Source organism: Sinocyclocheilus rhinocerous, unplaced genomic scaffold (genome assembly GCF_001515625.1).
Source record: "Sinocyclocheilus rhinocerous isolate Xijiao unplaced genomic scaffold, SAMN03320098_v1.1 scaffold556, whole genome shotgun sequence".
NCBI lineage: Eukaryota > Metazoa > Chordata > Actinopteri > Cypriniformes > Cyprinidae > Sinocyclocheilus > Sinocyclocheilus rhinocerous.
Window position 1 is genome coordinate 146,014 of NW_015631074.1, and position 9,637 is coordinate 155,650.

The following is a 9,637-nucleotide window of genomic DNA, read 5'->3' on the forward strand; positions in this document are numbered from 1 at the left end:
AGCGTGACCATGCTCTGAATCACATATGAAATCAGTCCAATAGATGGGCGAGACGTCATGGGCGGGTGACGTTGCGACCAGGAAGCTATAAAAGCACGTGCAGTGGAACCGGCGTCAGCTTTTTGCCATTCATTAAGTGCTCTGTGTGTGTGTCAGTCGCTATCTGTTTGTGAGTCTTATTTAGTGTTGTTTGTCCACTTATAACTCCATTATGTCAAGCTTCAGCCAAAAAGAAGCATTTGGGCGAGAGCAGACAGTATTCAGGCTGGGTGTTCCTCCCTGCCCGTGCTATATTTCGGGTGGGGACACACACAGTTCGTGTGTTGTCTGCTTGGGAGCGAAGCACGCAGAGTCAGCTCTCGAGGGAATGGCAAGCATGGCAAGCGTTTGTTACTGCCTTGCTTCGCTCTCGGAAGGCTCTCTTTGAGGAGGCAGACTTCACCGGCGTTTCTCGCGGCGCCGGCCCCGCTTTCGCCGAGGTGGAGCGGCGGCTGTACTTGTGGGGTTCGCATATGGGTCCGGGGGAGGGAATGTAGACGGGCGAGTCCCTATCTTCTTCCTCACCCACCAGATCCAGCGCCTGCTCTCGGGGTTCGGAAGCCTGCGCTGCGGTTCTTTCCCTCGGTGAGAGGGCTCAACGCTCTGCCTGTCTTCCTCCAAGGAGGTTGATATGGAGGGCGTCGATGAGCTCGCCAGTTGCACAAGCATCAGTTACACAAGCAAATTATGCCTAATATTATAATGAGCAGATTTCCTGTGGAGCGGAGCTCGCGCAGTCAGCTCTCAGGAAAAAGAGAGGGGGCTGATTGTGCTTTACCCGCTGTTAAATGCTCCGCTCTCGCCGGGCACGCTCCGAGGAGTGTGAGAGCGGCTCGCGTGCTGTCGAGGCATTACATCATTTTCGGATTTGAAATTAATCTTATCACACCAGACCGTGTTTACTTGTTTGGTTGTTTGGCTGTATAGGGAGTGTCACTTCTCGTACTCCTCAGAATTTAGAGTCAGAGTGGCGCTCCTGGGCCGTAGGCTTCTAGCAGAAGACGGATCTGCGGACCGTCATTCCCACTGGGTAGTCTTCAGCTAAAACGTCCTGTCGCCTAGGGCCCAGGACTTCTGAGGGCCGGCCCCTCTGGGGAAGAGCGGTGTACACCTCATTATATGGTGCCCATCTCTCCTCAGTGCCCTCAGGAGATCGTTCTGCCAACCCTGCCACCTACTGTGCTTCAGGGCGCAGCGGTCTTCGGCGAGCACTTCTCTGTCACCACCCGGAAACGTAGCGGTACTAAGAGGCTCGCTACCTCTTGGGAGGTTTCTAGGGCAGCTAGTTCGGCCGTCCCCTGCCGGTTCGCCGCTTCAGGTCACCGACCTAGCCGCGCTGATTACACCAGAGATCAGTGTCGAGGGACTGATTCCCTTAGTAGACCTTTTTGGCAGCATGGGAACTTCTGCCAAATTTGTCTCAATGGGTCCTGCACACTGTAGAAAGAGGCTACCGAATCAGTTCGGTTCTTCTCCGCCTCGTTTCAACGGGGTCATTCCCACTCTGGTGGGCCCAGAACAGGCTCTGGTAATGGAACAAGAAGTTAACACACTCTTGAGGAAGGAGGCCATCGAAGTGGTCCCTTCTCTCGACAGACAGTCTGGGTTCTACAGCCGGTACTTCATCGTTCCAAAGAAGGATGGAAGTTCCTGAGGTTTGCTTTTGGGGGCAAAAGCTTACCGGATTCTTCCGTCGGCCTTGCACTCTCACCCCGCACTTTCACGAAGTGTGTGGATGCTGCTCTGGCTCCTCTGTGACTCCAGGGCATCCACATACTCAACCACATCGATTATTGGTTGATATTAACTCAATCTGAGCAGATGGCGGTTCGGCATTGAGATGTTTTTCTAGCTCACATGAAAGAGCTGGGGTTTAGACTTAACGCCAAGAAAAGTGTGTTTTCTCCAGTACAGAGAACCACTTATCTGGATGTGGTGTGGGATTCGACCACGATGCAGGCACATCTGTCTCCTGCTTGGTTCGAGTTGATCCTCACTGCAGTCGCGAGAGTGAGAGAAGGCCGGTTACTCGCTGTCAGCAGTTCCAGAAACTGCTGGGTCTGATGGCAGCTGGTTCCAACGGGAGACCTTTTGGCCTGCTGTACATGAGACCCCTACAGTGGTGGCTCAAGACCAAGGGGTTCTCCCTGAGGGGAAACCCGCTCCGCATGCTCAAGGTCACGCGGCGATGCCTACGTGCCTTAGACATGTGGAGTAACCTTGGTTCTTGTCTCAGGGCCTGGTGCTGGGAGCTCCTTGTTGCCGCGTAATGCTAGCGACGGACGCGTCCATCACCGGTTGAGGAGCGGTCATCAGTGGCCACTCAGCCCACGGTATGTGGAGCGGCCGCCATCTCACGTGGCACTTCAACTGCCTGGAGATGCTGGTCGTGTTTCTAGCATTCACTTCGTGAATAAAAAACTGATGTAAGTACATTGCATAAGTATTTATATGCTTAACTTAGTGGCTGGGCCACTCAAGGACATTCATGGTTGTCTTTAAGCCATTCTCTTTGTGTGCTTAGAGTCATTGTTCTGTTGGAAGGTGAACATTCTGCCCAGTCCGAGGTTGTAAATGCCATGGACTAGGTTTTCAGTAAGGCTATCTCTGTATTTTGCTGTGTTGAGCTTTCCTTCTACTCTGACGAGTCCCTCAGTCCCTGCTGCTGAAAAACAGCCCCACCGCATAAGGCTGCCACCACTGCACTTTAATGTTGGGACGGTACTGTGTAGGTGATTAGCAGTGCCTGGTTTCCTCCAAACATGATGCTTGGAATTGAGGTTCATCAGACCAGAGAATCTTGTTTCTGACAGTCTGAGGGTCCTTTAGATGTTTTTTTTGCAATTCCAAGTGTGTTTTCATGTGTCTTCACTGAGGAGAGGATTGAGCCTTCTGTAGATTTCTCCTATCTCCACATATGGTCATGGAGAACAACTAGAGTGACCATCAGCTTCTCGGTCACCAGTCTAACCAAGACCCTTCTCCATCAATTGCTCAGTTTGGCCAGGAGGCCAGCTCTAGGAAGAGTGGTTGTTTCAAACTTCTTCCATTAAGGTTAACGGAGACTACATGCTTCTGTGAACCTTCAATGCAGCAGATATTTTTCTGAACTCTTCTCCAGAAGACTGGTAAGCATACAGTGCATCAATGTTGCTCAGAATTCTTAAATGAAATAAACAAAGGTTCAGAGTTCTTAAAGAGGTTAATGCAAATACTCCCCATTTTATCGTTGCAAAAATCATACATTTGACTTGACTGACAGAAACTGGAAGCTGATAGATGAAAGAAGTAAACTTGTGTGCTAATGTTTAAACCTGTGCTTGAAAATAATGTTTTTTTTTTTAACAGAGTAATCATTGGAGCAACTTACTGAATGCAAGAGATGTGGTGTGATAGCTTTATTTCTTGTTTTATTTTATTTTGAATTAGACTAAATTGGATTACATGATTTGATATAAAATGTTTAAATTAAATAAAAAGAGTTGGTAGCTGGCATAATAATGGTGGCAAAATAATTATTTTGAAGAGGTAAATTTGATTACCACAATAAATTAATGTGCAAAATTGTTAAATGTCCATGTTTTCAATAGATGTTCAACAATAAGTAGTGAAATACTTTGTAAAATTAGCATTATGTACTAATTATGGCCAATTAGAACATATAGGACCACAGAAAAATTGCCACAAGTCAATCATATTATGAAAACCCTGACTGGCTGTGTCACAAACACATATTCCTAAACATTTCTAAAGCAAACAGCCTGAGCTGCTGAAAATTATTTGTATTAGGAATAATACATTTTAAAATAAACAATTAAAAATATTTCAAGTAAAACTGTGACATGGTTTTGATGACATGAGTCTAAGGTAACCTAACCTTAAACTGATAGTCTAATGCCAAATATGTCAACACTGTGTACTTTGAGAGCAAAGAAAAAAAAAAAACGTGCAAAGTGTATATGCAATGAAATACTGCCATGCAAATAAGACTGGGCTATTCAATAGAATAGTAGCAACAACCCACAGGACATTTTCTTGAGTGACATTTTCTTGAGTGACCCAACATTCTGATTGCCTCTTCCAATAAATTAGTCCACCGGTGAGTTGGATAGTGTGGTTATAGCCAGCATTTAGGAAAAAAATGGTTTTCATGCAAAATAGGCTTCATCATTTCTAAAATAAAATAAACTTCTAAAATTAAATTGTGAACATACTGTTTAATAGAGTGTTGCTTTCTTAATGGTGACATATAACAAGGTTGCTGACCCATGCTTTGAGTGATCACTGTAGATGGACAGGGCTTGAATAAGTGCAGGGTATGCAATGCATAAAAAATGGAATTCAAGCATTAGGCCAATTTAAAAAAACAATGGCGTTAACGGTGTTCAGTTGCATTTAAAAAATAGCAATTATTTATTACATGATAAAAATGATTGCAGCATTTATAGAATCATTATATTAAATATTATGTAAATGTTTATGTCCTTGTCCTTATGTAAATTTTCCTTTCCATTATAATCCTGTCAGTTCAGTCATAAAAATTGTTTTATACAGTCATATCAGCCATAAATTGTTATACCATTTTATATTTGAGTGTTGACTGTTACAGTATAACTAAAAAGAAACTGCAATTTAATTTAATAGTTTAGGCTTTGTTGTTAATAGTAAGCTTTAATATTCTTGTAATATGCAGGTAGGACTCTCTATATAGTTTACAGCACTAGCTGAGAACCTTTTTTTCCTTAAGAAAATTGTAATTATAACTGAATTCATTTCAAGACAGAGTCACAATGTGTTCAGTAAACCACTGTTTAATACAAAGAAAAATAGCAATTTGATATCATGTTTTCCCCCTGCTGTATATATCCTACTCTGAAATGTATGTGTATGAAAGAACTAAAATTTACTTTTCCCTGAACTTTTTTAACTTAACACATTCAAAACTGACATTGGACATTGTTCTGGAGGATGACATAACAGGCCAGGGTAACCTAACCTAATTGATATTGATGTTCAGATAAGTTGACCAACCAAAGGCCTAGTTAATAATTCTTAAAAAATTAATACTTGGTCAGCAAGAAACCACTATAAAAGTTTGATTTCTCTGAGGTATTCTTCACAAACCACCAGCCATGAGAGCGGTTGTGCTTGCCCTGACTGTAGCCCTTGTGGGTAAGTTAAAATCTGAAATTATATGTTTTGAACTTAAGATGTTCCTCTTTCTCTTTTCCTAAAAGATTTCTCTTTATGTAAATTTAGGACCTCTTTAAAAACTAAATTAGACAAACAATTTTCAAAGTGTATTCTCTCATTTGTTTCTTTTAGCAAGTCAACAGATCAATCTTGGTAAGTAATATTACGTGGAAATTTTGGATCTTTTTAAACTGGTAATTTTACAACTATTGCATTCTTGCTTAAACTCTGAAAAATACTCTACCTTTTCAGTCCCCGAGTTTGCCCCTGATAAGACCTATGTGTACAACTATGAGGCTCTACTCTTGGGCGGTCTTCCACAAGAAGGTTTGGCCAGAGCAGGTATAAAAGTCAACAGCAAGGTTCACCTCAGTGCCGTCACCGAGAACACCTTCCTGATGAAGGTAATGATCGTTAAAAACCACAGATTTCAGATCACACTGAAAGAAAACAACAACAAAATGCCATCACAGGATGGTAAAAGCAACAATGCCCTCATTTAAATGGAAAATGTCCCCTTACAGCTCATGGATCCTCTAATCCACGAGTATGCTGGTATTTGGCCCAATGATCCATTTGTTCCTGCCACTAAGCTCACCTCAGCACTGGCTACTCAGCTTCAGATTCCCATCAAGTTTGAGTATGCTAATGGTGTGGTTGGAAAGGTATTTGCCCCTGCAGGAGTCTCCCCTACGGTACTGAACTTACACAGAGGTATCCTCAACATCCTTCAGCTCAACCTCAAGAAGACCCAGAACATCTATGAACTGCAAGAGGTGAGAAAGTAATCCAAGTACATTTTTGAAGGCATTAAGAAAGCCTTTTTGAGTTCTGCAATCTTATTCTTTGACTCGTCCTTTAAGGCTGGAGCTCAGGGAGTGTGCATGACCCACTATGTCATCAGTGAGGACCCAAAGGCCAACCACATTATGGTTACCAAGTCTAAGGATCTGAGCCACTGCCAGGAGAGAATCATGAAGGACGAATGCTGTCCTTCAAATATTGCCTAAACTAATCAATCCATATCTCACCAAACAGAGTTTGGCTATGCACGAGAAAATCGCCACAATCCCAGCTCTGCGTGAAGTTGTAATGCTCGGATATGGTTCCATGATTGCCAAGCACTGTGTTGGTGCCCATGGAGCTCAGTTTGTACACTGCTGCTGTTGCTGCTGCACGTGTCAATGGTATGTTTATTTTCTTAGAATTGTTATATCCTTTCTTCTGATATGAGGGGGTCACCACTTAGGTTGATGTTGTTCCATTCATCCTTTTCAGAAGTAATGCGAGTTACTTTTCAGTTTAAATAATTTGCATTAAAACATTTTAAAGTACTGAATTAAATTGAACATAGTCATGTAAAATCCCACACTCATGTGTGCATGGGACAGACACTAGTCCGAAATGAGATGGCAAGCCAGAGCTTTACATTTATGTGATGGAAGTATTCTCATTATTTGTATCTTCGAAGAAAATGAGAAGGGAATAGTTATTAAGTATAGATTATGTGCAGGTGCATAAAACTCCACTTCAAAAAAATAAAAAATAATAATAAAAGAACATAACAGCACACAGGCAGCACAACAAAGGAGTTCAATAAAAAGAGGTGATACTACTTAAACAGTAGCAAAACATTTTAAAGAAGTCAATAACTAAGAGTATTCTGTGTTTGTGCACTCTAGTGTCAAGTTTGATAATTGCAATTGCGCAGTAAAGACGTGTTCAAGATAAGCTCCGATAGATAGATAGTTAGATAGATAGATAGATAGATAGATATGGGCCAATTATAGGCAACTCCCTGCAGGTGTGGTCAGCTGTTCAGAGTCCTGGTTTGCAATACTAAACTTAGTGATTGCTCCCCCAGCTGGTATGATTATAATCTACTGCAGAACTTTAGCCCATACTTCAATGCAAGCTGGGCCTCCAGAGAAGTTTACATTCTGAATTATTTGTATAAAGAAAATGGCTTAAAATCATTCCAGGACCTCAAAGTAAGATACTATTTTGTCAGATTTTACTGGTATTTGTACTTTTACAATTGAGATTAGCAATCAAAGACCATTGAATTCCCTGGGATTCTCCCCTGCTTGTTCACCCGTTGAGTCTGTGGATTAAAAGGCATGAGCCAATCATGAGACCCAAGCCACCAGGCTGGGGTCTACATACAAGACCTTCTCCACTTATATCGGGGATTAGGTCAATTAAGCGGACAAAATCCATTGCCGGAAGGGCAGAGACATCCAAGTGACAAAATATGGCGATGGTAGACGGCAAAGACCAGATGGTTGCCATACAGATCCCACCAAATGAATCTCGGCTGGACCAAGCCCAGGAGTAGGCCATTCCTCTAGTGGAGTGGGCCCTCACTCCAACAGGACACTGTAAGCCCACTGAGGTGTAAGCCAGGGCTATAGCATCAACTATCAAGTGAGACAGTTTCTGCTTCCTGACTGGTATCCCTTTAGAGCGGCCTCCGAAACATACAAAGAGCTGTTCTGACTAATGAAAGTGGCCAGAGCACTAAACATATATTTTAAGAGCCCGAACCAGGCAGATTGAATTGGGACCCTGCTCATTGTCTGGGCTGGGAAGAGCTAGAAGGGTGGTGAACTGAGTTGTAAGCACTTTAGGCACCTTGTCTTGGTTTGAGGACGAATTTACAGTAGTTAGGCCCAAACTCAAGGCTCATGGCAGAATTACAGTGCTTGTAAATCACCCACTCGCTTGACTGACGCTAACGCCAAAACGAGGGCAGTCTTAAGCATCAGTCTCATATGTCTCATGCTCTTTCTCACCTTATGAGGAAGAGGCGGATTCAGTCACTGAGCTCCCCTCAGGAACTTAATGACAAGGTCATTCTGGGAATACGGAGCCTTCTGGTGACCTGAACCAGCCGCTGAGCTGGAGTGCTTAGGCAGGAAGTGACATATGACCTGCACGACTTTTGTAATAACGAATAACCCTGTAAAGAAGACAGGGGAATCGAGGAAGGTTAAGGTGGTGAAAGGTGGCGCTATAGCACCACCAAGCTGGCCATGGTCCTGCTGACTGCCTGCGCAATAGCTTTAGCAGAGTCAGGTTGGTTGCTGTGCACAGCTCCTTGAAAACATCAATATTAGTGCCGGACTCGTAAAATCCAAGGAGGAGTTTGGCTTGAAACACTTGAAGCACCGCCATTGTGTAAAACACAGAGCCAACCTGGCCAGCCACTGAATAAACCCTGATGGTCCTGCTGAGCCTGGATGGGTGCACAGCCTTGGCTGTTAGTCCCAGGGCCGATGGCTGGTGGAGATGTGCAGTGACCGCCTCCTAAAAAGAGGGAGCTTGCCATTTCACTTTTCTTCAGCGCCGTCAACAATGGTGAGGGTGGCAAATATAGAAGAATGAACGCAAGCCATGAAGAGGGCATGCCACGCCTTGGAAAGTTCATTATGAACTTCTGGGAGAAAACTGCACTGGTCTCTGGCGGGAGGTTTGTTGACTATGGCCTAGCGGGTATTGTTTGTCGAAGCAGCTATGAGCAGGCTCTTTCAGAGACAACCATTCTAAGCAGAGATTCTCCACAGCCTTCATGAGGATGCAAATCAGTTCATGCTATCTGTTGGCCCGTGTTAACTCACTGGGGAAAAGGGTGCCAGGATCCACTCAGGAAAATGCCCAATCTTCTGTATCTGAAGGTGTCAGTGACATAGAGTCATTAGTGACAGTGTCTGATCTGCCTAAAAAGATCAAACCGCTCGTTGCGGACAAGGGGCACTGATCCTCAAATGTGTCAAACACACCAGCGGATCAAAGTACTGCAGGGAGAGTGAAGCACACAGAACCTGTGCCGGTTGCTCAACCCCCTGACTCCACTGTTTCTTCCTCCGAGCGCAGCTGGGAAGGGAGAAACAGGAGAGCAGTGAGGGCGAGGCCACCTTCATTGAAGAAGGCGATCCACGAGCAATGCAGGGTGAGACTCAATCTCTCACAGTGAGAGCTGTCTCAGTGAGCACAGCCAAGGTTGGGCAAAGATACATCAAAATGTATTTTAAAATAAAATACCAAATACCTTAATTTTAAGTGTATCAAAATAAATTACAAAATACAGCAGCCACACCATGTATCAAAATAAACTACTGTATTTTTGTATTTTAAAAATACTAAAAAATACGTTTACAAGGGAGCCTGAAATTTCATCGCAAACCTTCCATCAACTGGCCTATTTGATCCATCCCTTCACCATTACACTGACTCGGTTGATTAAGTAAACAATGTTTGATAGCAACAGCTTTTCTCTGCCCGAGTCATGCAATAAATCTGATATATGCAACCAGTTAACAGATCAAATATTCACATATCTCTGTGATCTCCCAGATGAAGGTTAGTTTTAAAGTAACCAACAGTTTAATGTTTAACAGTTTGC

At 43.6% G+C, this 9,637-nt stretch overlaps 1 protein-coding gene across 1 annotated transcript; it reads left to right on the forward strand.

The window, feature by feature from the left end:
• Window positions 1-5,138: 5,138 nt before the first annotated feature.
• Window positions 5,139-6,242, forward strand: LOC107741560 (vitellogenin-like). Its single transcript, XM_016554315.1, has 5 exons — window positions 5,139-5,211; window positions 5,365-5,385; window positions 5,485-5,636; window positions 5,757-6,008; window positions 6,096-6,242. The coding sequence occupies exons 1-5, from the start codon at window positions 5,172-5,174 to the stop codon at window positions 6,240-6,242; spliced, it is 612 nt and encodes a 203-aa protein (XP_016409801.1). The 5' UTR covers window positions 5,139-5,171.
• Window positions 6,243-9,637: the final 3,395 nt, after the last annotated feature.

Excerpts from the sequence above, each read along its gene's own strand:
- LOC107741560 (XM_016554315.1), top strand. The coding sequence starts at position 5,172 with ATGAGAGCGGTTGTGCTTGCCCTGACTGTAGCCCTTGTGG. Across the intron at positions 5,637-5,756 it reads AGAACACCTTCCTGATGAAG|CTCATGGATCCTCTAATCCA; the intron begins GTAATGATCGTT and ends GTCCCCTTACAG. Across the intron at positions 6,009-6,095 it reads ACATCTATGAACTGCAAGAG|GCTGGAGCTCAGGGAGTGTG; the intron begins GTGAGAAAGTAA and ends TCGTCCTTTAAG.